Source organism: Pomacea canaliculata, linkage group LG2 (genome assembly GCF_003073045.1).
Source record: "Pomacea canaliculata isolate SZHN2017 linkage group LG2, ASM307304v1, whole genome shotgun sequence".
Lineage (NCBI taxonomy): Eukaryota > Metazoa > Mollusca > Gastropoda > Architaenioglossa > Ampullariidae > Pomacea > Pomacea canaliculata.
Window position 1 is genome coordinate 2,479,803 of NC_037591.1, and position 25,860 is coordinate 2,505,662.

The window sequence follows — 25,860 nt, forward strand, 5'->3', positions numbered from 1 at the left end:
CTCCTATCTGCAAACATTGCCAGTGGCTGACATGGCGCTGGCGTCCTCATTCAAGGACTAGTTCTGATTATTGACTCTGTTATCTGTCGATGTTGACTCCAGCTGCTTGACCTATTTATTGGTGATATAAAGTAGTTGCCGGTAGCATTAAGTAAAGGCATCATGCACGCGCGCACATACACACACACACACACAGACACACGCACACACTCTCTGACGCAAACCTGTTTCGATATGGAAAAACAAACGAAAACAAATTCATTAATTTATTTTTCACCGAACCCTTGTTATTTATTATTAACAAAGAACTGATATTTGTGTTCCATCACAAAATGGAGGTCATCACGAAACAAGAGAATTCAGCAGAGTGGAGACTTGTAGCAGTAACAGCGGCCTTCCACTCGGTAACGCGATCTGTCGTCTGTAACGCGATCTACCCGACCAGCGAGTCTCCTGTTCTGTTTTGAGGCGCCGAAGATGTCGACAATCTGCAGAGAAATCAGAGATTGCCTTGTAAAACAATGCGACCCGTTGTTCTCTTGTTCGAAAAAACACAACCCCAAGGATTATCTACCTACAAACTAATTATCACCTGTCATCAACGCGAGGCAATAATAACAAAGAATCATCATCATCATCATCATCATTCATCATCATCATCAGGAATCTCCAAACAGATGCATATTTCTTTGCAACTTGGACTTGTTTATTTGTTTATCTTTGTAGGACATTTTATTAGACTGAATGTGATCATAAGAGAATCCATTTCCTTACTGGTTCTCGAAGGTTCGCTGAAAGTAGGGCAGCTCGTCGATGTCTGCTGAGTAGTCTCGAAGCCATGTTGGACCTTGATGTATTCCTCCGCGCAGCTCATCCTTCCAGCTTCCAGTAGGCAGATAAATATCACGTGACCTAGCCCCCTTCTCCAGCACTGGCGCCACCAGGAGGTCGTCACCCAGGAGGAACTGCGAGTCTGTTGTCAAGGCAGCCTCGTCCTCGGGGGCGATCCACCACAGCGGTCGTACGATTGGTGCACCCGTTCTCGTGGACTCTCGCGCGAGCGCCTTGATGACGTCAGTGTATTTACTTCGCAGGTTCATCAGTTTTCGGCAAATTCCAATCACAGTATCGTTGTAGACCCACGGTCCTGTGGAGAACTGGATGAAGGGTAGGAAGGTGTTCACCTACCGTGGAGCACCCGAAACAAGGACAGAAGGATCTTCAGTTAGTGGTCAGCCGATCATGTCTGACAAATGTCTACAACAGTCATGTTCATACAGTTGCTTGGCAACACCTGTACCCGCATGTAGCTAAACAGCTTAGGATCACCTGAAGGTTGGTTACCTGCAACCATCTGATGAAGAGCTCTGGCTCGGCGTACTCGGTGCAGTCGATGCAGCCCTCGTTGTAGCCGTTGCCGCCGATCATGTCCGGCAGGACGAACGGGTAGCCGATGATCCCGAAGGTGAGGGCGCAGGGGATGACGGTCTTGAGGGCGCGGTTGTAGCCCCAGTTGGTCTGACGGTCCAGCATCCGGAACATGATTGGTAGGTCCTGGGAACGGAACCCAACACGCACTTCCTGCGACCGGAGGTCAGGGTCAGACCTGCGAGCAAGATGGAGACAAGAGACGAACAAATAAAATAGCCGCTAATAAGCAAACCTGTCATCGATAATGATCAAAGAAATACTTCTTCTCTTTATCATTATTATCAGGAATTAATTATTCATTATTAACGCTTCATGCTATTTTGGATGTGAAACAGCCCTTAGAGCAGAAAATAATAAAGCTTATTCATGAGAATAAATCTCAAAGACATTTCTCAAAGTCTACCTGACGGCCATGAGGGCATAGTGCCTCCCATAGTCATCGGGGTGAGACAGGTCACCGGCGGACGAGTGGACGTTGGGCAGCCAGTTGGTCTCGCCGGCGTCGTACTTGAAGGAAGTGACGTTGTAGGCGTCGTGCAGGAAGCGGGTCTTGTTGAGGTACCACTCCACCGCCTCGGGGTTGGTCGCATCCAGCAGAAACGAGGCGTCGCCCCTCCACCAGGAGACCAACGCGGGCAAACGACTGTCCAAACCTGACACATAAGTATAGGGTTACTATATAAATACAAAGAGATTTCTTTAAATCTTGTTTCTTCAGGTACTAGATGTGAAGTATGTTGACCCTCAGACGAGGTGTACTGACCGTGATAAAATGAAACAGGAAGTCTACTGACCTCTAATGAAGTATCCCTGACGTGCGCCATATTGCCCGGCACTGGAATCAATGTTGAAAAAGGGGTGCATCCACACGGATACCCGGAAACCCTGCTGGGTCAGGGTGCTTATCATGCCTTTAGGGTCTGGGAACTTTGTTCTGTCGAAGTCCAAGTCTCCGTACGTCGGTGTCCACCTGTCATCGATCTCCAGCTGAGTGTACGGCAAGCCAGCGTTCTGAATGGCTCGGGCATATTCCAGAACCTTCGCCTGGGTCACGTCCCCCTTGTACATGGCCCACGTTGACCAGATGGCGCCCCCAAACAAGTCCTCGCTGGGAATGTCACGTGGCTTTGGCACATGTCTGGAGGTCATGTGACCGTGCGCAGCCTTGACGTCAGAGCCCTGGCAGATCTCGTAGCGCAGGACGGGTAGCGAGTTCTTCTTGTTGGAGTACGGGTACTGGGTGTACTTGGCTGCCAGGCAGATCCTCTTGTCGCCATTCTCGTTGAAACTCAGGAATAAAGGCACGTCTGGGTAGATGAAAATCCCGAAGCCAGTGGACGAAACAAAAAGGCGTTCGATGACGTCACCGTACTGGCCCGCCCACGTGTCACCGGTGACGTAGGGCGCCATCTTCTGCTGGATACGGTTCATGGGCCAGAACTGGTTCACGTCTTGAAAACCGCCGAACCAGTATCCGCGGGACAGGTCGTAGCAGTCCAGCAGCTCCTGCGTGGCGCACCGTTGAGCCGTCCACGTGACGTCATAGCAGTGCACGTCACTGCTGGAGTTGTCTTGGCTTCGGATGCGCAGTTCCTTGTCCTCCGGCCACTCGTAGCAGATGTCCGAACCGCTGCCGTCCTCACACGCTCTGGCTTGTCCTGGAGACGACGGGAAGAATAAGGCAGAATGAAGGTTAACAACATCCCATGGAGCTGAAGACAACATCGTCGTGAGGCACTACAAGGATGTGGACACGAGTTGGGTGCTGACAGTTTTGTCAATAGTGTCAATATTTTGTTAAACGGTTTCATCCAAAAAAAAAAAATAAATAAATAAAAAAACGACAACATCGACACTGCTACTTCCTGGATGCTTCTGCTGCTGTAATAAGAATGGAAAAAAAACCCCTACAAGATAAGATGATTAAACTTATCTCATACCTTGTAATTTGGGAGTGAATACCACATTAGAGACCGCACTTATCTCCAGGCCAGTTTTTTTTTTTTTTGAGGGTGGCGCCCATCTCTTTCCATCACCGTCTTGCCTCCCCTTTGGCGTTAGATGGCGGAAGTACCACTGCGCCACTGGGGACCCAACTGGCTAGTGTGCGTGACTATGGTCTCATATGCTCTTATCAATGATGATGATGATTACTACTATGATTGAGAATGTTTTTCTTACCCAGCAAGGTGAGGTTGTTTGCAAGACTGCCGACGTTGGTAACGTCCCCTGCAGCTGACCTGAGGGTCAGGTAGACGCGGTCGGAGATCTCTAGCGACAGCAAGCTTCCAATGGCCTGCGAGCTGAAAACGTTTGCGATGATAGTTCAAGCATCTCAAGCTGAGCAGACATGAAACAAAACATTTTAGCAGAACACGAAATAACAAGGTGTCTAGGACTGGTGCAGCAGTCTTGTACTCACATCACTTCTCTCCTCGACACGATCACGTGGTCAGGCTGGAATGGACTTTTAAGAATGAAGACACCGACGAGGCTGATGATGACAGCTGCAGTGGACACAACGAGAAAGATGGACAAAGGGCCTGCATGATGTCGAGTCATCTCGGGGTTGTACCTGGACTAAACGTTTGCTAGGTCACGTGATAACATCAAGAAATACAAAATAATGTCATGGAAAACATAAGAAGGAAATTATTAAACAGGCAGCGTGAATGTTTAAATAAAAACAACAGATAAATCAGTAAATCACTTTGGTGTATAAACAAGAACACAGCCAAGAAAGAAGTTGTTAAGTCACTGAAAGATGTCAAAAAAACAACAAAACAGTCAACACGCCAATAAGTCTTGATTGTTTAAATGAGGATGAAACAAACAAATCTGTAGAATGTCATGTGACTGGTAAAATGAAGACTCAAACATTCGTTACTCCTATATATGACAACAAATTTTATTTTCTCAGTTTTCGTAGATCTTTTTCTCTCCCAGTATTTCTCTCAAACTATTTTTAAAAGCAGCAGAACACTACATCGCAAGAAAACACACAAACATCGATAATATATCAAGGGAGATGATCTTGATGCAAACGGTTGTTTACCTACATTTACTTCCCCTGAACTCTCTAGACTTAAAAATTTTACTGTTACTCGGCTCTTTTTCAGTTACACTTATTCAAAAAGCTGACAAAATATCAACACATACATTAACTACGGTTTTAACAAAAATATTTTTCCATGTAGTCCATCTATCGCTCGCCGCACGACGAACGAGCCTCAGTGTCATGCAGATGAATGTGATGGTTCGTGAGAAGCAAGAAAACAAAAGAAAAGAAAACTAAGCGAAAGCCTGTTCACTTATTTAAGATCTGTTTTCATGTACCACACATCAACTTTAAACTGACTTACTGACATTCTCACCACCTGCTCACCTTGTTTGTGTTGCCTCTGTCCCTGTGTCCTGCACTGACTGTCCAAACAGAAATCTGTCAGAAAATGTATTTCTGTGGCCTTATAAGTACATTCTGTCCGTATGTTGGTTTCTCATATTGTGAGATAAGAACCTTTTGTATTCTACCAGAGACAACTCTCTTCATCCTGCAGTCTGTCGTCTATGTTGTCGTTGTGTTATCGAGTCATGTCGTCGCATCCGTCGTCGCCTAGCGTTTTTGAACTATCCGTGAGTTGTCTAGAGAACAAAACAAAGAAAGGAGCTTTGATTATTTTTTTCATAGAGTGATAAAACCGTACAAAACTTTACAACTATTTCATCTTCTAGTGAGCAGAGTATGGGTGGGTGTGGCTTTTCTGAGGAGCTTCAAAATACTCAGTTAACTTTCTCTCTTTTCACAATCCTCTGCCAATGAAATTTCAGGTAAGTGAGAAAGAGAAAGTATTTTAAGGTTATAATTAAAAAAAGATGCTATCACACGCAGTAACGGTAGTGTAATGAATAACACAGTCTAAGACTGAAAAAAGTTTGATGCTGCGGTGCAAACGAATGTGAAGAATAATGAATCCCAGACAGCATGACAAAGGTAAATCGGACAAGTGACACATTAGTACTAAGTTTAATGGTACACAGGTAAAAACATCACAGTACCCCGCAAACACACACACAGCCAGCGGGTAGTAGCGAGGAAAAAACCCTCAAAGGGACCCAACATGCAATTGTCAGCCATGACACTGAGATATTAAAATAAACTAACATGTTACCACCAACTTGATGGATTGCTTGCAGACGATTTTTTCTAGTTAACTACTAGAACGAGACTGGTGTGTAGAAAGCTTCCGGTTTAGTCACATTCTTTGTTACGGCTCGCCGAGACTAACAGCGGAGAACTTCGCAAGAGGCTAAGCGTTGGTCTCGGCAGACAGACAGCAGTCCTCCTACACACGTCGGTGAACCCCGTGAGACATAACAAATACTCAGTAAAATTCGATATAACAAAGACCCAGAAAAGTGCGATATAACAAGGACTTGGTCAAAGGTCATGACTGTCGACCTTTTTCCAGCTCACTGAACTGCAACAGCATTACCTTCAGGATATAAATAGATCACACAGCCCGCCGATCGACACACCTGCCCTGCGACGCCAGACAGTATACACAGGTAAATGTCGAGAGAAAGTCAGGTGTGGTAAGCCATGATTTCTTTTTCTTTTCCCGGTTTTACACTCGTTGTTCTGTCTGTTGTCAAGTGTTCTGTGCCGGTATTATTGTGTCAACTCTACCCTGGTGACAGTTGCAGGTCGTGAAAACCTTGTGTGAGATGACAATAATTATGTCCGTGACCCTGACAGTGTATCCGGGTTCTCATGTCTGCCAGTAAACAGTAAACACTTTGAAAGCTCACGTAATCGTCGTCTCGACTCACGAGCTTCACGAGCTCAGTGGTAGAGGTGGCTTGAGGTCACTGTAGAGAGAATGTCAGCTCGACATCAGTGTACACTGTAGAGAAAATGTCAGCTCGACATCAGCTCGATCCTGGCTCGTCCCAGAATACACAAACTTCTCTCCTGATGTAGGAAAATCAGATGGCGGGGTGGTTAGAGCACCTGGTGTCCGGGTCGATACCCGCATGGGGCAGCGACTTTCTCTCCTTGTAGACTCAGTTATCGGAAATGGAGACAACTCCATGGAGGACTGGGGAGGGTAAGGGAGAGATGGGGACCGCGGGGACATGAGGGTGGCACTGAGAACAGTATGGTCTCCTTCACTAGGCTCTCCAATTGCGAAAAAAAAAGTTAAGGGACGATATTTTGGTAGTTTCGTAATCTACAGACCAGTAAATAAGTAATCGAGTATTGTTGCCGTGACTAATATAATATTTTAGCGCAGGAATTCCTTAGAACATCGAGTAGTTACAAACTCAACACAAAATTCTCTCTGACCAAACAAAGTCGCACTGACAGACACACATGTACCACAGCTGCGTGCACTCCGTCCCAGCATGCAGTTATATATGCACGTGTACAAACACACAGTCTACAACTGCCAGCAGTATCTACAGGGGTCAGAGGTTATGACAGAAGCCTGAATAATAAAGTAGCAGTAACAATTCTTTACGATCGTGTTCATGAGGTAGGACTGCACGACAGCGCACTTACTACAAGCGGGTGGACGGTTAGTGGTTGTCACCGTCATTGTGGACGCGACAACATGTGGGGTGGAGACTGGTGTACAGAGCATCATGACAGTTATATGACAGTCAACTTGGGCTTGTTATCGTCATCTAAAGTACTTCGAGTTTTATGGTAAACTTTTACAAAGCTTCACAAATTCAAAGTGTTTTATGTGTGTGTATGTGTGTGTGTGGGTGTGTCCGCGCGGTGCTGTGGGTAGAAATGTACTTACAGCGCACCCCCATACAACATTTCTGTCATCAAAATCATTGAAACATTTTCTGAAAGTCTAAATTTTGTTCAACTCTTTCTTCCTATAATTTTGAATAAAAAGGAGAATAAAAACTCTTTAATGTCGAGGTAGAGGAAGACAGAAGCAAAAGCTGCTACAACTGTCACTGTCAGTCGTGTTTGAAGTAGTACCCAACCCACCCCGTCTTCCACCCCGTCATCCACCTTATTCTCATCTCTTGTGCAGAACCCAATATTGCCCCATCTTGCTCTGTTACAGACCGACATGCCGCTGACATTTTCAACTGACATCAGCCGAGAACCCAAAGAGTATACAAAGAGTATACAAAGAAGTTGGACAATCCAAGAAGGTGGGAGATGTGAGGAAAAGACAACACACGAAAACTAAGAACTCCTGGAAGCAGCTAAAGAACGATAGTGAAGATGAAGAGATAAAGACAGACAAAAAGAAAGCAAATAAAGTTAAAAACTCGTAGAAACATCAAAGGAAACGGAGGCAGCGAAACTTTCAAGAAAAGAACGCAGACAGTGGAGGTCGTATGAAGACAGGACCAGGTGTGGAGGGTGGTATTCCCAATTACCAAGATGCCGCAGGTGAGAGTGAATTATCGTCGACTCATCGCTTCCATCATCGTCTTGGTCATCGTTTACTGTGGTGAAAAGGCTGTCTTACCTGGACCCCTTCTCCGAGTTGGACATACCGTCTCTGTTTGTCCTGTAAGCAAAGTTCGTGACCTCAGCACAGTCGCTCTCTCCCTCTCTGCATTTCTTTACCTCTGTCTCTTTATCCATTCCTCTCTTTCATTCTCCTTTTGTCTGTCATCTTGCCATCAAAACATTCAAAATATCAGATTAGTGTAGTTTTAGTTTTAAAAAATTAAATTCAGCTCTTGCATTTCAAAACTTTATTTGACCGTTCATACTTTTAGATTCTTTTGAAACACTCGAATGGTTTCTCCAGCTTTTTCTGTATGACACGAATATTTCACGCTTTTCTACTTCCGTCAAGAAAGCTGGATTTTTCTCCTCTTCCTGTGCCTGCAGTAAACCTGACTATTGAGAATAACGATGTCTCGCGAAAAATAGACAAAAGTGAAGGTTGTTCAAGCTCGTGAAGCAGATCGAGTTAGATGTTAATTACTGAGATATCGCATTAATTACTTAAAATTTATAGTTTATTCAGTGTCTCTTCACAAAGGATCCAACGATGGTAAATGAGGTTCTTCTAGTCTGTTTTAGAAAAATACTTTTCATAGCATCATAGAAATTGAATGAATTGTTTTATTTACAGGTCGAGGTCGTGGAATGTGGGTCAGCACGTGACTGTCACCATCAAGCGGACGAGCAACTCGCCGGAAGTAACAGTTACGAACGATAAAGGAAAGATCACGAACATTGGTAGCCTGGGTGTGGACATCCATCCTGCCAGTAAGAGCTCTTGTTGTGTTTTAATTAATTTTGTCTGACGAGTGTTGGACAACCATGAGCGTACTTGTGATGTGACAAAGATTGTCAGACTCCATACTATATGACTCCATTATATATTACTACATACTCTATGTCTACATACTATGTGACTCTATACTACGTCTGTCATGCAGGCAAAGTGCATGAATCTCAAAGCCTTACAGACAACAGTCTGCACTACATGTGGAACTCCTCGCTAGAGCTCAGGGTCACGGCGATGCCTGCTGAATCCTGGGAAGCTGCTGATGGTCGGGCGGCAACCGGAAGTGACGTAGCCTGCTACGATGTCTTGTGGACGACGAACTCCTGTCAAACGCCACTCCGCGACTGTTACAGCTTGCGCCATGGACACTGGTATGGGGGGTTCGAGTACGATCAGCAGTCCTGGCCCATGAACGACATCCAGCAGCCCTTGCAGCCATACGTCACTTCCTATTTCTCCTCCGGTGTCGTCAATGGCTACGGCTCTGTCATCGAGCGGCTGTTCGTGTCCTCCAACGGTTTTGGCCTTTTTGTGTATCCTGAGGTGCCGCTCTTTTTAAGTTTCAATGAAAAAGGAAGTCAAACGATGTGCTTCGTTGCCAAGTGCCACGACTTTCCCTACTCCAGGAACCCGGATAATCCGCCATTTCTGCGGTACGAGATTTGTCAAGGGCCCGACATCAAACTCACTCACCAGCACCTGGCAAGCAAGCATCTGGCGAAACCAAGTGACATTCCCAATTTGCAGCTTTTTCGAGCACCGATCTGGTCCACGTGGGCGATGTTTAAGAAAAATGTGGATCAGACGAAGGTTCTGGACTATGCGAGAGCGATCCGGCAGAACGGATTCCCGTATTCCCAGCTGGAGATCGACGATAACTGGACCCCACGGTACGGAGACCTGGACTTCAACCGAACTCGGTTTCCAGACCCAAAGGGCATGATAACCCAGTTGTCGGACCTGGGGATGAAGGTCACGGTGTGGGTTCACCCCTTCTTTGATCTCGATTCAAAAGCCGCAGCGGAAGGACACAGGAAGGGATATCTTGTTAAAGGTACTGCACTGCTTTTTCTTAGTTGGTGTAGGGATACAAAAAAATAATGTCTTTATCTTGATCTGTTCATTCAAGCTGTCACAGAATCTGCTCGTTGGCTTGTAAAGTGAACTTAAGACATCTAGGATGCAAGAAATGAGCACAAGGGTTTAGAGAACAGTTTTACCTGTGTTTTCACTGCCAACAGGTAAGAGCGGGGATGCTCCAGCCGTGAGTCACTGGCGCCACCCCTGGGAGAGCGCGTATCTGCTGGACGTCACCAACCCGGACGCCGTGACCTGGTACCTGGAGGCCACCCGCTTCCTCCAACAGGCCTACAATGTGACTTCCTTCAAGTTTGACTACGGGGAGGCCACGTGGCTCACAGAGCAACACAGAACCAAGAATCTTCTGGACTACCCTGATCAGTACGCCAGGTACTATGTGGACATGGCACTCAGGTGAGTTTCTTGTCTTTTTCAGTGTGCATGTACTTTGTTTCCTTCTCGCTACCCGTCCCTTTACTCTCTCTCTCTCTCACTTTATGTGAGTCTAGTAATGAGTTTGCTCACTTCATTGTGTATTATCATGTTGTGCCTCCAATGAAATTTGGCCAGAAACCTCAATCATTGAAGAACATCGTATTTCTCCTTCTCAATCCAAAACACCGACATTTTTGATTGTTGAGGAAAATGGTTTGTCTGTTCTTCTTTGTGTTCTTTGCGATTCGCAATAAAGGGCAAGCGCCTTTCCGACCTGCACCACAAATGTGCCTTAAAGATACAAGTTCATGACCTACTGATCTTTTTGTCCAGGGCCGATCCCGTGCTGCGCGCGCAGGAGGTGCGGGTCGGCTTCCGGACCCAAGATCTTCCGGTCATGACGCGCATGCTCGATCGCCGTAGCAGCTGGGGCAGGAAGCTGGGTCTGCGGACACTCATTCCAACGGCTCTGACATTCGGGGTTATCGGCTACCCGTTTGTCCAGGCGGACATGATAGGTGGCAACGACAAATCCTTAAAGGACAACCCGGAACTTTTTATTCGCTGGCTGCAGGTTTGTAATGGTGGTGTAATGGCGGTGTAATGGTGGTGGTCATATCCAGTGCTTTGCTCTGACACTCGCTTGCCAGAAATTAAATTTACTTTACTTGTAGCTGCGGACCCACAATTTTCAGTTTGACGCCGTTACTAAAGTTTCCCGCATTTGTTCTTCAGTGTTTGGAATTAACAGATAAGAATTATATTTGGTAGTAGCTCTAGCAGGCTGGTTAATATTTAATTTGTATCAAATACAGAAATCTGCTTTTCGAGGCAGTGTTCTGCATGATGGCGCCAGAAGCCCGACAAGATCTGAGTCTGAAATTCTGTCGTGTTTCATGTCGCAGGCCAACACCTTTCTGCCATTCCTGCAATTCTCAACGGGTCCCTGGATATACGACCCTCATGTCCTCCGGATATGTCGAAAGTTCGTTTATCTTCACATGAACTATTCTGACGTCATCATTTCGCTGGCGCGAGAATCCACGAGAACTGGAGCTCCTATCGTCAGACCCTTGTGGTGGATCGCGCCTACAGATCACGTGACCTGGACAATAGATACGCAGTTTCTCTTGGGGGACAACCTTCTGGTGGCACCGGTCTTGGAAGAGGGAGCCCGCTCGCGCGACATCTACCTTCCCACAGGAAGCTGGGCGGACAGGATGCGCGGGGTCACTACAGGGGACCGCGATGGCTCAGGGACACCCAGCTGCTCTTGATGAACTGCCTTTCTTTGAGCGTCAGTGAGAGATGTGGACTTGATACACCCCTCAGAGCATAATAAGATCACATGATTCACACATTAATTGTGGTTTCCGGTGAGATTTTTTTGTAATAATGACATAGAAAGATTGTACGCCCGTATCTTTCTGTCCACACAAAGCCTTCTGTCCGCCAGTCACGCTGTCTTATTTTTAAATCCATGCGACTGATTCGCTCAATCAGTGAACTCAATCCACAGCGATTCAGTTTTCATTTAATTGCAGCTTAATTATCATATCAACTAACATAATGTCACGAGGTCATATTCACAACTGAACTATAGTAAAAAATATTGTGTAAGGAATATATATATTTTTACTTTTTATATTTAGTTTGTCTGTCAATCATCTTGACTGACTTTCTAATGTCTAACTACACTACTTGATTATTTCTTTCAATGTGCTTAGTTCTAGAAGGGAAAAAATATACAGAATCTTCTGAATAAAATGTGTTGGAGGAATGAAGTAAGTTAAATAAAAACAACAAAAAACCTTTCACATCTACATCACGCCTCATCCTGTAAATTCAACTGTCACTGCGCTTGATTTCTCGTCACGTGACTTGAATATTGTTGACGCTGTTGTCATGACAACCAGTTGACACACTGCTGTCACGTGTGAGGACAGGTCCTTTGACTAACGGTCTCAGTCCTTGTTGGATCTCCGGGGCTTGGACTCTGACTTCAAAGGTGTCCGCTAGAGGGCGTCCCCGCGTCTCCTTCAGCATGAGTGGCGCGATGGTGGTTATCACCATGACAACGCCTATGACGACGTAGAAAATATACGTTTTGTCCTGAAAAACATTTTTATTTTAGTCAGCATTCGCTTCTTATGACAACACAAGCTTTCTGATAACTTGCATCCCAGCTAAGTCTGATGGGAAGAGAATATTTTTACTTGTATTCAAGGACGTAAATGAACAAGACTGTCACAAACCCTCTGTGTATATTTAATGATAATTATAAATGAAACATTTATACAGCGCATCCAGTAGTTTACTCACCCCACTCAGAATGTATGGAGCCAGTATGCCACCAATACGCGCTGTGGTGTTGCAGTAGCCCTGGCTGATATTCCTAGTCACATAAAGCCGTCGCCTCCTTAAATTTTTTCACAAGAATGACAACTTTCTGAGAGTTTTTATAAACAATCCTACCTGAAAACATCTGGCTTTCAACTATTGAAAGAAAAATACAAGAATCTCAGAAGACAAAAATACAGGTAGGTTACCTGACCACTGTGGGGTACAACTCCACGACAAAGATCCCGAGGGCACTCCAGCCGAAGCCCAGGAACATCTTGGCGACCATGGACAGAGCGTTGACATAACTGCCGCTCTCCTCGGGGGACACTGTTGTACACGTTGCTTTGACTTATGTAAACTTATGTAAACTCAATGTAAACTATTTTTCTAACTGTTTACAGACTTTGATCGTTGCCAACAACATTCCTCTACATAATTCAGTGAATTATCGATAATTCGACAAGAAGGCGATGTGTGGGTCAAGTGAGTGCACAGTCCAGGCTAGCAAAGATGATAAAGGAAAAGGAGTGTGTTGTAGGGGAGGAGTAATCAACTGTAACTTACTGAGCAAAGAGATGGGGATGACCGTTAGAATACTGAGCGTTGTAATCAGGAAGGACCAGAAGCACGCCCACCGGCGACCCAGCCTGCAACAAACAACACGTGACCTTTGAGCGACGGAAACTGTGGGGCAACAGAACCGTGGGGTCTGCATTGGCTGAAAGCGAGTGAAATACTGAAGTCCTGGCTGGTGGAACCTCCCTTGTATGTTCGACAGACATTATTTCTATTGCCTTTCTATGTCCATTGTCTTCTCAGTACATTTCTACTTTACCCCAAAATCAAAGGTTTATTTGGGATGAAAATTATCTTACTAGTACAATAACTTCTACCCTGAACATGTGAAACAAGGTTTAAGTTTCGAATGGATTTGACCGGCGTCAGAATGGAGAACATACATACTTACCAGTTCACCACGTGGAATATCAGCAAATACTGGGGAAGCTCCGCCACCGACATGAGAAGAAGATTAAGATAGAAGTTTCCAGACAAACTCCTGATACCGAACGAGATGCCATAGTAGGTGAGAGAACATGCGAACCTGTACACAAATATGTCGTTCATAAATGTTTCTGCCTTTCTAAATGTCTGAAACAAGTAGAACACGACATAAAGTATTGAGACATACAGATACAAAGACAAGGAATTAGAGATTATCTGTAATTATAACATTTGGGAAGATGCACGAGCGACTGTTACCACATGAAGCCGCCCAGTAGTGTAGCCTTGGCAAGGTGAGGTTTGAAGATGTGGAGGTAGGTGTAGGTCTTCTTGGCCTGTTCCTGGGGGAGGTCCAGTGTGTTGAGGAGTTCCTTGCCGGGCATGGAGCGACGGTTCCAGCGGGCGACCTGCTGCAAGACGCGCTCCGCCTGCTGCGCGTGACCTTTGGTCTTCAACCACCGCACGCTCTCCGGCAGAAACCTTTGAGGAAAATGATGGTAATGAAGAGGAAGAAGAAGATGGTGATGGTAGTAGTGTAAAAAGTTGACTGTCAGACAAAAGAGTTTCCACATTTGTCCCATATTGAACAACGTGTCTCATTAAGAAGACCCTTTAGTTCAGTAGAGAGAGGTAGTTGCCAATATTTTCAGGGACTTTGGGAGCCATGGTTACCGTGAAACTGGAGGGACTTACCACCAGCCGGGGAGTGATATGGCGGTGAAGAGGGCTGTTGCGATGTGGAGGTGTCGCCAGTCACGGAGGAGCCACACGACCAGACTGAAGGTGATGGAGCCGATGCCCCAGACTGGGATAGCACCCAGCGCCGCGCGGTGCCGGATGTCCACGAACTCCGTCGGGTAGGTGAAGGACGAGGCTAGGAGACCGCCCACCGTGAAGCCAATCATAAACCTGAAGAGAGGAGTGAGGGAGGAGAACAGCGAGTGCGGAATCTCTATGACGAGAGAAAGAGATTGATGAGAGGAGTGAATGAGGAAAGTAAGGAAAACGTGAGTCCAGTTTACAAACGTTTCCCTTAAAAACTCTGTTTTACCTGCATTTTTCTGTAAACAGAACTTTGGGAATAGACAAAATTGGATCGGCCACAATCAGAAAATGAAAAATGATATGTTTATCAGAAAACGGAGAGAGAGCAGGCATGGCGTCTGGTGCTATAGTCATGTATTCTATTTATTACAATTATGGTTTTTTTGTTGTTAGAAAGATGAGTTTAGCACTTACCTCAGGACAGTAAACATTTCCCATGACACAGAGAAGGCAGCAACGAGGTTAAAAGTCACTTGGAGAACAGACATGGACAGGAGACACTTCTTCCTCCCGATGCTGTCCCCCAGCTGACCTGTACAGACAAATTCGAGGTCAGGAGGACCGTTGGTAACGGCACGATCGAGGACAGTATCATTGTTTCAACAAGACAAACTGCTACATACATGTAAGTAATTCTTGCAAGTGTAGCAGAGCAATCACGATTGACAAACAATCAGCTCCTCTCTTGGTGCTGATACCTCTACAGCTAAACCCAATGAAGTGCCTACCCGACACCGCGGCTCCAACCAGCACCCCGCACATCTGTACCGAGATGATCATCGTAGGCACCCAGGACAACTGGCAGACCAACTGGAACTAAGAAATCACAAAATGTTTGTCTGACAAAAGTTCTAAACAGAAGTAAACCATTTTGCGTGTTAAGTTTAGCCTGGATAATAAATGTGATCTCAAGAAGGCTTACCATCAATACTTTTGAAGGCTGGATTACTAACTGAAAGATTGATTTACTAAGTGACTGGTTGACTAGTTGACTGTTGACTAGTTGACTGAGTGGTTGACTGACTAAATGACTGACTGACGGGAAAAAACACACGTCTTTCTATTTAGGTATCAGCGAAACACCAGAAGTTGTAAAGGACTTTACCTCCGACACGACTGTGTTTATTCCAGGCGCAAACATGACCTGCTTGCACTGAACACCGACATCCTCACACACGTGGGAGGAGTTAGAGCTGCCCTGGGGGGTAGCCATGCCTGTGACATTCCACAAGTGCGGTCGTGAGTAGTTTTCGTGCGAATGATGACCAGCGCTCCTGTCCATGGCTGTAGTGGCTTCATAGTCACGTGACCCACATGTCCACTCGGGCTGCAGGCCACCAAAGACCATGTGCATCATGCTCCACACGGTGGCAGGGATGACGAGGTGGCTGAGGATGACGAAGAGCACCTGGAAGCGGCCGCAGCCCCCGACATGGTCAAACACCGCATCCATGAGTCTGTTCATCCACAAAGCAACACGAACTGCTCTTCACAAGCATCACAGACAAATAATATTTATCGCAACTCGTCTTGCAGTTAGCGGTATTGTAAGTAAAATCATCAGAGAGACAGAGACAGAGACAGAGAGTGTCTTGAGTCTTTGTACTTGTATACAGGCCGCAGTGTACTTCAGTATTTGTATGTAGGCTGCAATGTACTTTCACCCATCCCCCCCACCAACCAGAGATATTATCACTTAACTTTCTCGACTGAAATTGTCGGAGTGGTGGCCAGACCTGCCTCCTGTGAGGTTAGGGTGAGGACAAAGGTCAAATAAGGTCACGTGGCGCCGCCGTGCAATGCGCTAGCTTCCTTTCAAGAAAGATGGAAACGTGATCACACATTGGTACAACAGAGCTTGAAGACTGTGACAATAACTAGAGAAGATTCTCCACACAGCTGTGACAATAACTAGAGAAGATTCCACACACAGCTGTGACAGTAACTAGAGAAGATTCCCCACACAGCTGTGACAGTAACTAGATAAGATTCCCCACACAGCTGTGACAGTAACTAGAGAAGATTCTACACACAGCTGTGACAGTAACTAGAGAAGATTCCACACACAGCTGTGACAGTAACTAGAGAAGATTCTACACACAGCTGTGACAATAACTAGAGAAGATTCCACACACAGCTGTGACAGTAACTAGATAAGATTCCCCACACAGCTGTGACAGTAACTAGAGAAGATTCCCCACACAGCTGTGACAGTAACTAGAGAAGATTCCCCACACAGCTGTGACAATAAGTAGAGAAGATTCCCCACACAGCTGTGACAATAAGTAGAGAAGATTCTACATCCGGATGTGACAATAACTAGAAACGATTCCCCACACGGCTGTGACAATAAGTAGAGAAGATTCTACATCCGGATGTGACAATAACTAGAAACGATTCCCCACACGGCTGTGACAATAACGGCAAACTTTGAGTTGAAATGGTGAATTTCCCAGATGAAAACGAAAACTCCCATTTTATAATTAGTTTTTGCACATTATCTCACAACTAATTTTACATGCGTATTATATATTTATGTAGTTTGCTGAAAACTCTGGTCAGCTCACCTGTACAAACACCGTCTTCGACAGTTTATTGAGTTTACAGAAGTGGTTAGTGACAGACACGTTAGTCACACCTATACGTCACTCCTCCCATAGGACAAACGGAATTATTTAAATAAGACATCAGACACAAAACATAACTGTCAAAACTTGCAAGGTAGACTCACCTGTGTGACTTAGTCCTGTCGTCATGGGGCTGGCAGCACAGACAGTAGACTATATATTAGTCCTGCTTTAGCTACGCTAGTGCTTACACTCATCGGCAACAAAAACGCACCAGCGTTGTCTGGCGCCACCTAGTGACAGCTAGCAGGTGAGACATGGGCGCCGAGTCCCTTTACATACTTACTGGGCCAAACAGGCGCTGAGCACATGCATACAAAGTTTATCCATCCTGAGCAGAAGACTTTCGTATCTCCGAGAAGACGTGAAGTAGCAGTCCGCACAGACAACACGCTCGTCACTCAATTAACAGTTCATGTCTCCTACACAGGACACGAGATTAGTGAGGGCCACTGATGCTGCCCGATGCTGTCGCCTCTATAATTTCTTTTTAGATTGCAGAAGCTAGGTCAGATGGTCATACCCATGTTGCTTAAATATCTTCTGACATCGACATCATAACATTATAAAGTGACCGTGAATAGCCTTCTGGGTATGTAATGTAGACAGGAGTACAGCCTGCAAGAGAGGGAATCACAGAAAACAAACCTCGAGACTCACGTTAACACAGAGCCAAATTAAAGATAAAGTGAGAAATACAGAAAATACTGCTTAGTAAGAAAGGACAGTTGAAGCGAGGAGGAGGAAACGTTAGTTTAATTTAGGATAATTATTTATTTTTTATTTCACAACAAGAGGACAAGAGATGAAACTGTAGGATCTCTGATTACACCCACTGACCGAAACAAAATAAAAGCAAAAACAACAAGAACAACTTTATTGAAAGTATTTTTAATCTTGTCTGCTAGCAGTGATCTCAACATGGAAGACATCAGACTGTTTAATTCAACTTTCTAGTCTTGGTTTTCTCCGACTTCCGGCCCTGTGAGGACTTTTACGTTTGAGTTCGTTTCCACAATGCCGACATCTCCTGGCCTCACTTCCATCGCGTTTGTCTCCTCGATGTACTCCTGCAACGACTCATCACCAGTCTCCCGCAGCAACAGACAAGCTGCTGCATTCAGCACCATGGCAACAGCAATTATGACGTAGAATCCAAAACCACTGCCATTGCCCTGAAGACAAGAAACTTATTTTTTAATAATCAGCGATCTCAGGAGAAAAGAAAAAAAAAAGAGAGCATCTTCAGTGAAAAAAACTCAAATGAGACAGTTAACATCCACAGTCGAAAGAACCCACTCTCGGAAAACGAACCCAGACACAGATTCCACGCGCGCTCGCTACTTTCCGTTTGACTACAAGTCATTTTAAACAATCTCCGAAAATGTTATAAAAAATATAGCAGGCGATGGTAATGGTCGCAGGTACTGTGCACATATCTGCTTATCAATAAAACTAAGGAGATGAAGTTGTTTGTTTTACCTGAAACAGGATGTAAGGCGCCAGAATGCCGCCAATCCTGGCCACTGTGTTCAGGTAGCCCATGCCGATGTTCCTGTGAGTCAAGACAGAAGACGTTGACACGAAATAATCGGCGACGGTTCGGAATCCGCTCTATCCCTCCCTTTACTGTATGCCTTTTAATAATATTTTTGAATGTGAATGCTTACTCATTGCGTTTTCCTACTATCCTCGTAAATAAAAGCTGCTATGTCAATGTTTTCATTCTCCTTCTTGCTTTCTTTTTCTGTTTTTATTTCAAATATTAGTGGTCTGTCCTTCTCCCACAGCCCTATAAGAGAGACACAGAAGTGTGTGTGTGTGTGACGTCACCTGACAACGGTAGGGAAGAGTTCAATGTGGTGCACGGTGACGGCGCTCCAGCCAAAGATGATGGACGTCTTCGCAACCATGGACAGGGTACTGACTGCAACTCCAGCCTCAGGGGCTGACACTGGTGGTAAACATTTTATCACATAAGTAAGCAATACCGGCTAAGGCGGATATTTTTTGTTGACCACCACCACCACCACAACCACCAACAACAACAACAACAACAACAACAACAACAACAACAACAATCACAGCTACAGTTACGTGTATTGCCCCTAAAGAGAGATATTGTACAGGTAGCTGACAGAGTGACGGGGGAGTTACAATTACCTGTAATGGACACCGGGATGACAATAAGCACAGCTGCAGCTGCCAACAAAAACGATCCTGCACTTGTCCATCGCCGCCCCAACCTGCGATGAAGTTCCACAGCTCAACGATCAGACCAGCAACTAAAGATGTTACTCACACCCAGCTCTCACCAACAAATTATAACAATTAATCCTCTTGATTAAATGAGGACTTACCAGTTCAAGAGGCTCACCATAACGAGGTTGGGCGGCATCTCCAAGACAGCCATGAGCAGAAGGTTGAGATAAAAATCGCCGGACAAGTTCTTGATACCAAAGGATATGCCGTAGTAAGTCATCGAGCAGAAAACCCTGGAATTCATTCACCAAAGTCACACGGAGTCAGGTAGGAAGTGTGGCATGATGCGCTGTAAACCATCCACGTCCATACGCACGCAAATTACATGAACTGCAGAAGACAGCGTTCAGAGGAATCAAATGATGAACTAAGTTTTCATCTCGATGTTGAACTAGTCTGACACCAAGAGGTTTTACACGTTTTCATTAAGCCAGTCTCACCACACAAGTCCTGACAGCAGCGACACCTTGGTCATTTTCCAGGAAGAAAAGATATGGATGTATGTGTATACACGCCGACGTCACTGGACAGGAAGTTCTCTGGTATCGTCACTTCCGGTACCGGTCGCCCGTTAAACCTCGCTATCCGTTGTAACACTTGCTGTGCGTGGTGTGTCCGGCCTTTGGTCACCAGCCACCGGACGCTTTCTGGTACGAAACTGAAATGGAAGTGAAAAAAAAAACAAAACATGCGAACAAAATGGAGAAATACGGGTGCATGAGTCGATGTCTTTATTTCTTCCTCCGTGATCTTAGGGCAAAGACACTGTAAAGTAGGAACCAATTCTTCAAGTAAACATTTAAATAACCCAGCAGTGCCAGAAAAGAACAGCTGCATTGAAATACACAGTGTTGTCCATAGGAATGGGAATCCCATGGGAATCCCATATGGGATGGGATGGGACAGCACACACTTGTATTTCCCATGGTAGTCGATACTTGATATTGCAAAATAAATTTACTGTTATTTCATTCATCAAGGATTTAAATCTTTCCTCTGAATCATCTATTGTATGTGAAGTAGCAGGAATTATAGAACAAAAGCCGAAAAGTGGTTTTCAGTGTTGTCCATAGGAGTTAATACCATGGGAATCCCATGGGAAACATCCCGTGGGATGGGACGGGATGGGACAGGCATAAATTGCCATGGGACGGGACGGGATGGGATAGAAAAATATGTCCCATGGACAACCCTGGAAATACATTGATAAACATAATGAGGAGTTAGTCACCTTTACTCACTTACACTACTCACAGCCATCCAGCCACAATAAACTGTTACTCACATCCACCACTCACTCACAATAAGTGATTGACTCACTGTCGTGCAAACAGTTTTACTCACAACCATCCCGGGAGGGTGGCGGCGCTGCACGCAGCTGTGGTGATGTGGAGGTGGCGCCAGTCACGTAAAGTCCACACAATCAAGCTAAAGGTCACCACACCCACCCCCCACACCGGCACCGCAGCAATCAGAGCTCGCCACTTACTGGACAGGAACTCTGCTGGGTACCCGTACCCTGTGGCAATGATGCCGCCGATGGAGAATCCTATCAGCATCCTGGAATTGACATGTGAGGAATCTATTAGGAAATAATTATTAAGCTATAGTCACAACTTAATCAGGATTTAATTTGCATTTACTTGTCCTCTTTCTTTATGTTCTGCCCTGACTAGCTTCCTCCCTGCCTCCACTTCTAGCATGCTTGCACACCGCGCAAAAGGTATTTAAAATCTTTGCTTGTTTGTTTGTTTGTTTGTTTGTTTGTTTGTTTAGACCACCAACAGTCCACTGGTCAAGCTGCAAAAGCTCCTGCCAGGATGGTCAAGGCGGGACATCATAAATCTTGACCAGTGACAGGGAACACTCTGGCCTGAACACGGCAGTCAGTTGTTTACATACACATACACAAACACGTACACATACACGTACACATACACATACACATACACATACACATACACATACACATACACATACACGTACACATACACGTACACATACACGTACACGTACACATACACATACACGTACACGTACACATACACATACACGTACACGTACACACACATACACATACACGTACACGTACACATACACGTACACGTACACATACACTTATCTATTTTATTATTGTGCGTGTGCGCCTGCTTGAGTGTCCTGATAACGTGTTGAATGTTAGTCTAAAGTCATGTGTGTCTTACAGTTGGATACAGGCGATACGTCACACACACAGGCTGACAAGCGCACTGACCTACAAGCAGCAAACATGGTCCAGGAAGAAGAGAAGGCAGCCAGCAGGCTGAAGACAGAGTGCAGAAAGGTCATCAGGTACAGACTCTTTTTTCGCCCAAAAGTGTCGCCGATCTGACCTGCAGGAGATGACAGAAATTTCTGCATAGGTGTCTCCACAAAAAAGGAGCTGCATTAATCTCTCTCTCTATCTCAGTCTCTCTCTCTCTCAGTCTCGTCTCTCTTTCTTCTCTTTTTCCATTTGCTAAAAAATGCGCTCAATTATTCTTCCATACAGCTTGTCAATATTTTCGGTTACTTAACTCTGATACTAGCTGTGTCCTGCAACTGTTTACTTCTACTTCACTGTGCGATACTACTGACAGGTACTGACCACTGTTGTCATGCACTGTCTCACTCTGTAACACTAAACTGTCTCACTATATAACACTAAACTGTCTCACTCTGTAACCCTAAACTGTCTCACTATATAACACTAAACTGTCTCCCTCTGTAACACTAAACTGTCCCACTATGTAACACTAAACTGTCTCACTATATAACACTAAACTGTCTCACTCTGTAACACTAAACTGTCTCACTCTGTAACACTAAACTGTCTCACTATATAACACTAAACTGTCTCCCTCTGTAACACTAAACTGTCCCACTATGTAACACTAAACTGTCTCACTCTGTAACACTAAACTGTCTCACTCTGTAACACTAAACTGTCTCACTCTGTAACACTAAACTGTCTCACTATATAACACTAAACTGTCTCCCTCTGTAACACTAAACTGTCCACTATGTAACACTAAACTGTCTCACTCTGTAACACTAAACTGTCTCACTCTGTAACACTAAACTGTCTCACTCTGTAACACTAAACTGTCTCACTATATAACACTAAACTGTCTCCCTCTGTAACACTAAACTGTCTCACTATGTAACACTAAACTGTCTCACTCTGTAACACTAAACTGCTTCACTCTGTAACACTAAACTGTCTCACTATGTAGCACTAAACTGTCTCACTCTGTAACACTAAACTGCCTCACTCTGTAACACTAAACTGTCTCACTATGTAGCACTAAACTGTCTCACTCTGTAACACTAAACTGTCTCACTCTGTAACACTGTTTAGAAGTGTTCCACTCGCTCACACTGATTCAATGTAAAACACTTTGTACAGCTTTGTCACTACACAACACTGTTTCAAAAACGTGTTTTTTCTCTCGTAGCATGGTTTCATTTTATCCGGCGCCTGAAAAATAATTGTTTCACAAAGTTTTCACACTGTTGGCGTTTTGCATTGCCTCCCACCAAAAGTTGAAGAGAAAGTCGTTTGATCAGCAGTGTCCGTAATGTGCATTCATTGTTTTTGCTAATCCAGTTCATTATTATCACACAATCGCAGATAAAGCTATTGTAAATGCCCTCCTTTGAAGGGATATTAATGATAGTAGTCGAACTTTAGTAAGTGCATTTACCGGCCACGGTAGCCCCCAACAGAACTCCAACCATCTGCAGTGATATGATCATAGAAGGGACCCAGGACAGAGCACAGACTAACTGAAACTAAGAAAAGGAACAGGCTACCTAAGAAGTTACTTGAAAATCAAGTATCATCGCTACTGATGACCTTCTGATTGTCTTTCATTGCTTTCTTTAACTGATTTAAAAAGTTTAGAATGCCTGGTGATGTCTCGATGTAAAAAAAATAATTTTATTTGCGCAATACTTTTGTTTAAATTTATTTTTCATGCTTCCCCTCAAGGTTTGTTTTTCACGAAGAAGCATGGAGTGCTTAGATGTCTAATGTCTCATCCATAATCTTTAATTTGTAGTTAATTTTTCTTAGAAAGATCTACAGTACTATCGTCTGCCACTTGCAAACATTCGTTACCGGAGGATAAATCAGACATACGTATATAGTTTGGTGATCAATGCGCATGTGAGTGATGGCTGACTTCCAGACTGCATGTCAGTCTAATACTTGAAGGATGGTTGAAGAATTTTAATATAGAGAAAAATATATCCTTACCTCTGATACAACAGTATTAATTCCCCGCTTCAAATACAATCACATCACACGTGGGGTCACGTCTGGCACTACAGTTGCGCCGGTCTAAGACCTGGGAGGTGTCCAGACTCTCCAGTCCCTCCTCAGAAATCTTGGTGGTGGGTCGCCGGGACTCGTTCAAAGACCCCGCGTGGGGCCCACACCACCAGTCGGGTTCCACGGAACCAAAGACCATGTGCAGCATGCTCCAGACTGCCATGGGGATGGGTGAAAGCACCAATATCAGCAGCAACACCTGGAACCTACCACAACCCCCGACCCTCAGCACCAGTTCGTCCAGCGACGCCGCCATCTTGTGATCAGGAACCACGGACTCTTTGTGAGGGAAACAAAAAACAACACAAGAATGTTATGTTAGTTCTTTTTCTCCCAGGGACTCACAACATTTCGCGACTCACACGATTGATATTCTGGTCTCCAGTGCGTGGTCCGCAGCAAGTCAGGTACAGTTTAATGGCCTCCATGTTGGCAGCCATTTGCCTTTGTGACGTCACCCACCACGAATTGCATCACGTGATGACGCGCGCAGAGATTGTTGACATCATTTACACCATAAAATCGTCACTGGCTTAAACAGGTGTCACGTGCAACAAACCAACCAATCAACTAGTAAACCCTTTCGTCAATTAGGAAATAGCAGAGGTTACAATAGTTAGTCATGTCTAATTGCTCAAACCCAAAATATTAATGAGGACAGTAGCTAGCCCAATATTAATGTCGGAGATGAGGACAGTAGCTGGCCCAATAAGCATTCCCATTAGCTCCTATTATTGGGATAAATAGAGGGTTACCCAAAGGAACACCAGCATACGGTCCGATGATGCTTTGGATGCGGGTGTCGTCTGGTTGACTCTAGTCACCTGTGGTGCTATGGTGTGTAACTACAACTTGTCACTTAAAATATTCAGGACCACCAACCTTCAGACAGCTATTGTTCTTTTTACGTGACTTGTTTAAAGCTAAAGTATAATCTTATAATTCACCATAATTCGTTTTGCTGAAGTATAATTCGTTTTGCATCTCGTGTTTGAAATCATTGCTCTCACTGGCGTCTACAACTGAATGAATGAAATATAATGATGGTTAAACATTGTTTTCTGCCTGAACTTTGAACACATACTGGACTGCAAACGTTTGTTGGGGATTTTGTAGTTGATATAAACAGGGATATAGAACATACGATATTAAAATAACACAATACAAACACAATATAAAGCTCGAGTCACGTGTTACACATAAAGAGACTTCATTGTGAGAAACAGTTTATAAGAACTGAGTAAAAAGTTTTACCACATATTTATTTATATTGTGATGGATTATTAAGGAGTATTTATGTTGTGATTATTCATTAAAGAACTATTTATAGTGATGAATTATAAAGTGTTATTTATACTGGAGCGCCTTGTTGAGAACAGTGTCTTGCATCGTGTAAATATAAATAAAATGTAGTAAACATTGCTTTGGTGTAGCAGAAACTGTCCTCGTTTTCAATGTAAACCAGTACTCACCAACTTCGTGAACAGTTCTCTCCTTGGGACCTCGCTGGAGGCACAAACGACAGATTTTATGTTTCTGCTTCAACGAGGCTTCCATTACACCGATCGGCAAAGAAAGTGCACCAGCGTTGACTGTAAAGCAGACTGACGTCACACAAGGGCTTGTGAAACTCAAAGTCCCCCCACCACCACCACCCTCGGCCAGACATGGACTGCGGAGACAAGTAAACATGTGCGCGCCACACATAAAACTACATTGTAAACCTATTATACATTCTTTCTCAAACAACAAATGGTGTCATGTCCGCGCGCACTTTTCTTGTCGCAAAATGAACAAAGTTCATCTTTTGTATACAACACAATAGACATGTCTTACTCTATGTTATCAACTCTACAATTTTTCTTTTAAATAACAAGATCAGATACTGGGTCAAAGACCTCTACTGCGAGAGTAATGGAGATGTCATGTGCTCAGAAATTCCCTTGCCTCAGAAATCTGCATATATAATGCGTCTTACAAATGAAATATAACTTAATCGAAGCTGTTTCTTAGAAGAAGACACCTTTGTCAAAGTCTAAATACTCTGCCATTGCTGCACATTGGAAATGCAGTTTATTCCAACAGCACGCTTGCTTTTAATATGACGCATGCACAGATCAGGGTCGGATCCACGTGACAGGCGAATTTCCAGGCACACGGCGCCGCCCTATTTAAATTATATTTTTAAAAATTACAATTACAGTGGAACCTCGGTTAACGA

At 44.5% G+C, this 25,860-nt stretch overlaps 4 protein-coding genes across 6 annotated transcripts; 1 reads left to right on the plus strand and 3 right to left on the minus strand.

Moving 5' to 3' along the window:
* Window positions 1-360: 360 nt before the first annotated feature.
* LOC112557295 (myogenesis-regulating glycosidase-like) lies at window positions 361-4,006 on the minus strand. The gene is made up of 7 exons (XM_025227060.1): window positions 3,854-4,006; window positions 3,613-3,734; window positions 2,226-3,089; window positions 1,835-2,084; window positions 1,345-1,606; window positions 775-1,184; window positions 361-488 (listed from the first exon to the last, which is right to left on the minus strand). The coding sequence occupies exons 1-7, from the start codon at window positions 3,991-3,993 to the stop codon at window positions 434-436; spliced, it is 2,103 nt and encodes a 700-aa protein (XP_025082845.1). The 5' UTR covers window positions 3,994-4,006; the 3' UTR covers window positions 361-433.
* Window positions 4,007-5,893: 1,887 nt separating this feature from the next.
* LOC112557296 (myogenesis-regulating glycosidase-like) lies at window positions 5,894-11,850 on the plus strand. 3 transcript variants are annotated; one of them, XM_025227062.1, is made up of 7 exons: window positions 5,894-5,997; window positions 7,521-7,978; window positions 8,553-8,689; window positions 8,863-9,765; window positions 9,953-10,205; window positions 10,560-10,800; window positions 11,132-11,850. In XM_025227062.1, exons 4-7 carry the CDS (start codon window positions 8,910-8,912, stop codon window positions 11,501-11,503), a joined length of 1,722 nt encoding a protein of 573 aa, XP_025082847.1. In that variant the 5' UTR covers window positions 5,894-5,997; window positions 7,521-7,978; window positions 8,553-8,689; window positions 8,863-8,909; the 3' UTR covers window positions 11,504-11,850. The 3 variants fall into 3 exon arrangements, with proteins under 3 accessions (XP_025082847.1, XP_025082846.1, XP_025082848.1); XM_025227061.1 differs by having other exon boundaries at window positions 5,952-6,024; XM_025227063.1 differs by lacking the exon at window positions 5,894-5,997 and adding an exon at window positions 7,077-7,141.
* Window positions 11,851-11,962: 112 nt separating this feature from the next.
* LOC112557491 lies at window positions 11,963-25,264 on the minus strand. Its single transcript, XM_025227388.1, is given in 21 exon segments — window positions 11,963-12,338; window positions 12,549-12,621; window positions 12,776-12,896; window positions 13,134-13,216; window positions 13,537-13,671; window positions 13,830-14,051; window positions 14,265-14,480; window positions 14,811-14,928; window positions 15,125-15,212; window positions 15,502-15,853; window positions 16,097-16,200; window positions 18,022-18,198; window positions 18,506-18,578; window positions 19,384-19,518; window positions 19,761-19,943; window positions 20,630-20,845; window positions 21,540-21,657; window positions 23,011-23,098; window positions 23,565-23,580; window positions 23,582-23,918; window positions 25,112-25,264. Coding segments are annotated over 21 exon segments (3,180 nt in total). The 5' UTR covers window positions 25,197-25,264; the 3' UTR covers window positions 11,963-12,098.
* LOC112557297 (solute carrier family 22 member 21-like) lies at window positions 17,886-19,866 on the minus strand. Its single transcript, XM_025227064.1, has 6 exons — window positions 19,726-19,866; window positions 19,384-19,518; window positions 19,187-19,269; window positions 18,857-18,977; window positions 18,506-18,578; window positions 17,886-18,198 (listed from the first exon to the last, which is right to left on the minus strand). The coding sequence occupies exons 1-6, from the start codon at window positions 19,758-19,760 to the stop codon at window positions 17,977-17,979; spliced, it is 669 nt and encodes a 222-aa protein (XP_025082849.1). The 5' UTR covers window positions 19,761-19,866; the 3' UTR covers window positions 17,886-17,976.
* Window positions 25,265-25,860: the final 596 nt, after the last annotated feature.